The following is a 3,436-nucleotide window of genomic DNA, read 5'->3' on the forward strand; positions in this document are numbered from 1 at the left end:
CATCTTCTATGTACATTTGCTGTGACAAACCGATTAACCTCTTAGATCTATCTCTATAGACTTTAATTCCGAGGATATAGGCTGCCTCTCCTAGATCTTTCATTAAGAAATTCTAGGACAACCAAACCTTGACAGAGGCTATTGTCTGCGACCACGAATGACATACCTCGCACGGTTAATCTTATTTTTAATTTTCCGTGGGGTAGTATTCATGATTCAGATTAATATTTGAATATGTATGGTTATCAAGTATTATGGATCCATGGCTTCCAATAATTGCAAGCATTTACTGTTAATTACCCCTATAAAATATTAGGGTACCTTCGATTAAGAGACCTCTGAAATGCTGAAGGAGAAATAAACTGGAATTGAACAAAAAGATTTTATAATATAGTTTATCATTCAATTACATAGCTTTAACCAAGGGCATACCCTCAGTGTACATAAACAGAGCATAAAAAAAAAAAAGAGCTTAATGATGGTCAACTGAACTTAATTTTGATTGCACCTTGGTTATATATTCCAAGATGCCCAAAGTATATGATCAAATTAATTTGGTTGGGCCCTATATGTTTTGGAGCTCAACATTGTTCGTCCTAAGATGAAGGATTGATTAAATTCCATGTATGTATTGGGATTTAATCGGATTTGATTCAAATTAAACTCTAATTAAATGTATTAGAGTTTGATTTGGTTAATTGAACTTTAATTGTATGTGATAAAGTCCAATAGAATTTGATTTGATACTCAATTTAAGCCTTCATCCTAAATGTATGTGTTAGGATTAGCCCAAATATTTTGAATTGGACTCTAATTTTATATCTTAGAGTCTAGTGTAATTAGGCTCTAAGCTTATGTGTTAGAGCTTAATCATATTTACTCTGGGTTCACCATAACGTGAAATGTTAACTAAATCCTAATTATATATATTAGGATTAGTCCAATAAATTTAATTTGATTAGGTGAAACCTAATCTATTATTTTTTACCTTAGTCACATATACTAAGATAAATAGATGGTTTGATTGATTCTAAACAAATGTTTTAGAATTTGATTTAGTTTGGGGATCCATATAGTTTGGATGTGAGTTTGAACTTTGGTTCTTAAGTCTCATGAAGATCTAAATTGGCCTTGATCTAGTTTGGGCACACTCTTTTTTTTTGGGTTAGGTTTGTATTCAAACTTGAGCCTGGGCTCAGAGCGGGTTCATGTAATTCAAGTTATGGTTCAATTCTGCTGTGGGTTCAAGCATGGTCTAAATTCGGGCCCGTATAATTGCATTCAGACATGGACTAATTTTGGGCTTATGGATTCGGGCATGGGCTATATTCAGGCCCGTATAGTATGGATTCAGGTTGAGGCCTGAATTATATCTAAATTCTGGATGTGGGCTCAGGCTCCATTCAGGCCCATATGGCTTAGGTCCATGTTTTCTTTAGGCAAGCCATAAAATTGGGCTCAGATTCAGGTTTGGGTTGGTCACAAACAAGATTTTTTAATTTTGAGGTGGTTCGTTTGAGAAAATGTTAACCCCAAAAATTTAAATATCAGATTCAGAATCAAATTTAAGAACTTCGCATGCATTTTTTATTTTCAAATTCTTAGTCATGAATAATGAAAATTCAACTCACATTAGTAATGAAAAGTCAAAAGGCTAAATCAACTTAAACATCATGACTTAGCATAAAGCATCCAATGGAAGTAAATCTCAATTTGGTCTAATTTGATCAAATTGAGAGGTCGATTCTGAATAGAATCAAGGTTATCGATTATTTTTCGAACATCCTGTTGTTCTTCCAATAAAAAGATGATCAATGAGTAACAATCGGTAACCCGATTGATTCTTTTGTCTTCCAATATAAGAGAATCAAGAGAACACATTTTTTCTCTTTATCTCCTTTGAAGGTATAGGACAACAAAGATGGATAATCCATCTTTGCCTCTCTTATATTCATGGGACAATCAAGGTAGGAAAGATTCCTTCCTTGCCTTCCTTTTGGTAACAAAGCTCCCTCTTTCTTAATTAGAGAAGTAATCTCTTTCTCTCTTTTGATGATATTTTTTTTACAAAGAGAAGAGCACCGCTCTCTCCCTCTTTTGATGATATATATATTTTTTTTCTTACAAAGAGAAGAGCACCGCTCTCTCTCTTTATGTACAGATTAGGTTCGCCGTAAAAAAAACATCTTAGGCATTTCATCAAACAATTGGTGGGCGTGATGCATTGCGCAACTCCGATTGCTTTGGATTCACAGCAAAGAGTTGAAAGTCGCGGCTATGATATAGTCGATGTAGTGGCAAGGTCGAAGGTGAAGAAATCGACGAAGTTGTCGGGCGTCAACTCGGGATGGACGCCGACGTTCCGCAGCATCCGCAGCAGGTGCTCTAACAGCACCACTTCGCGCACGATGATCACCGCCGACGACATCCCCTCTCCTCCGTCCGAGCGCTCGATGAGGACGCGGATCTGCGGGTGGTCGATAAGGTCGGAGCTGACCAGGTACCGACGCCGGGACTTGTCGACATAGATTGGGTGCAGCCCGCGCGGCACGACGTCCAAATGCTCGTCGACGGCTCTGTCGGCGTCGAATTTTGGCTCCTCCAACCGCTGCTGCCACATGTTGTCATCTTCGTTGTGGGGAATCAAGAGTCCGCAGGCGATGAGCGAGATGCAACGGCTGCTGCCGGAGGGGGAGTAGACTTATAGAAGCCTCTTTTTAAAGAAGCGCTGCTCATTGCGGACGTAGATCGAACACCTGGTGAGCGGTGACGAGGCCGGCCATGACGGAGACGAGGCCGGTGTCGGGGCGGTTGGCAGCATAGTCGAGGGAGATGAGCGCGGCATCAGTGGAGTAGGCGAAGAAGGTGTAGGCGTTGACCATGAGGTAGGAGCCGGTGTGGCGGAGGAGGTCGAGCATCGGGCGCATTACGCGCTCCGCGAGGTCGTTGGGGAACGTGCCCGCGAAGGGCGGGTACGAGGAGCGGAGCACGGTGAGGGCGATGGGGGAGGAGACCTTCACGGAGCCGTCGAGGCCGAGGCGCGCGAGCGTGGCGTGGACGTTGGTCATGGCCGGGACGGGGAGCGTGATGAGGTTGCTGCGCGGGCTCGCGAACACCTCATTGCCCACGGCCACGGCCGCGATCCCCCCGCTCATAAACAATTCACCTCCCAGCGCTACCGCTCCTGCGAAGTCCAAGAAAGCCTTAACGCAATCGCCGTCGTACTCCGTCCTCGTCGGCCAGATGCTCACCACCATATTATAAGCNGGCCGCGATCTGGATCGCCGGGTAGTACGCCGCCACGTTGCGCTGCACCCACCCGAGCGTGTAGCCCGGGTGCGACGTGGCCGCGGCGAGGAGCTCGTTGGGGAGCGCCACCACCACCCGGATACCGGGCTTGTACAAGAACGTGGAGAGGGAGAGAGCTTTTTTCTTC

At 43.8% G+C, this 3,436-nt stretch overlaps 1 protein-coding gene across 1 annotated transcript; it reads right to left on the reverse strand.

Moving 5' to 3' along the window:
• LOC109717665 (glucan endo-1,3-beta-glucosidase 11-like) lies at positions 2,712-3,436 on the reverse strand. Its single transcript, XM_020243535.1, has 2 exons — positions 3,268-3,436; positions 2,712-3,134 (listed from the first exon to the last, which is right to left on the reverse strand). Exon 2 carries the CDS (start codon positions 3,066-3,068, stop codon positions 2,733-2,735), a length of 336 nt encoding a protein of 111 aa, XP_020099124.1. The 5' UTR covers positions 3,069-3,134; positions 3,268-3,436; the 3' UTR covers positions 2,712-2,732.

This window comes from Ananas comosus, linkage group 11, assembly GCF_001540865.1.
Source record: "Ananas comosus cultivar F153 linkage group 11, ASM154086v1, whole genome shotgun sequence".
NCBI lineage: Eukaryota > Viridiplantae > Streptophyta > Magnoliopsida > Poales > Bromeliaceae > Ananas > Ananas comosus.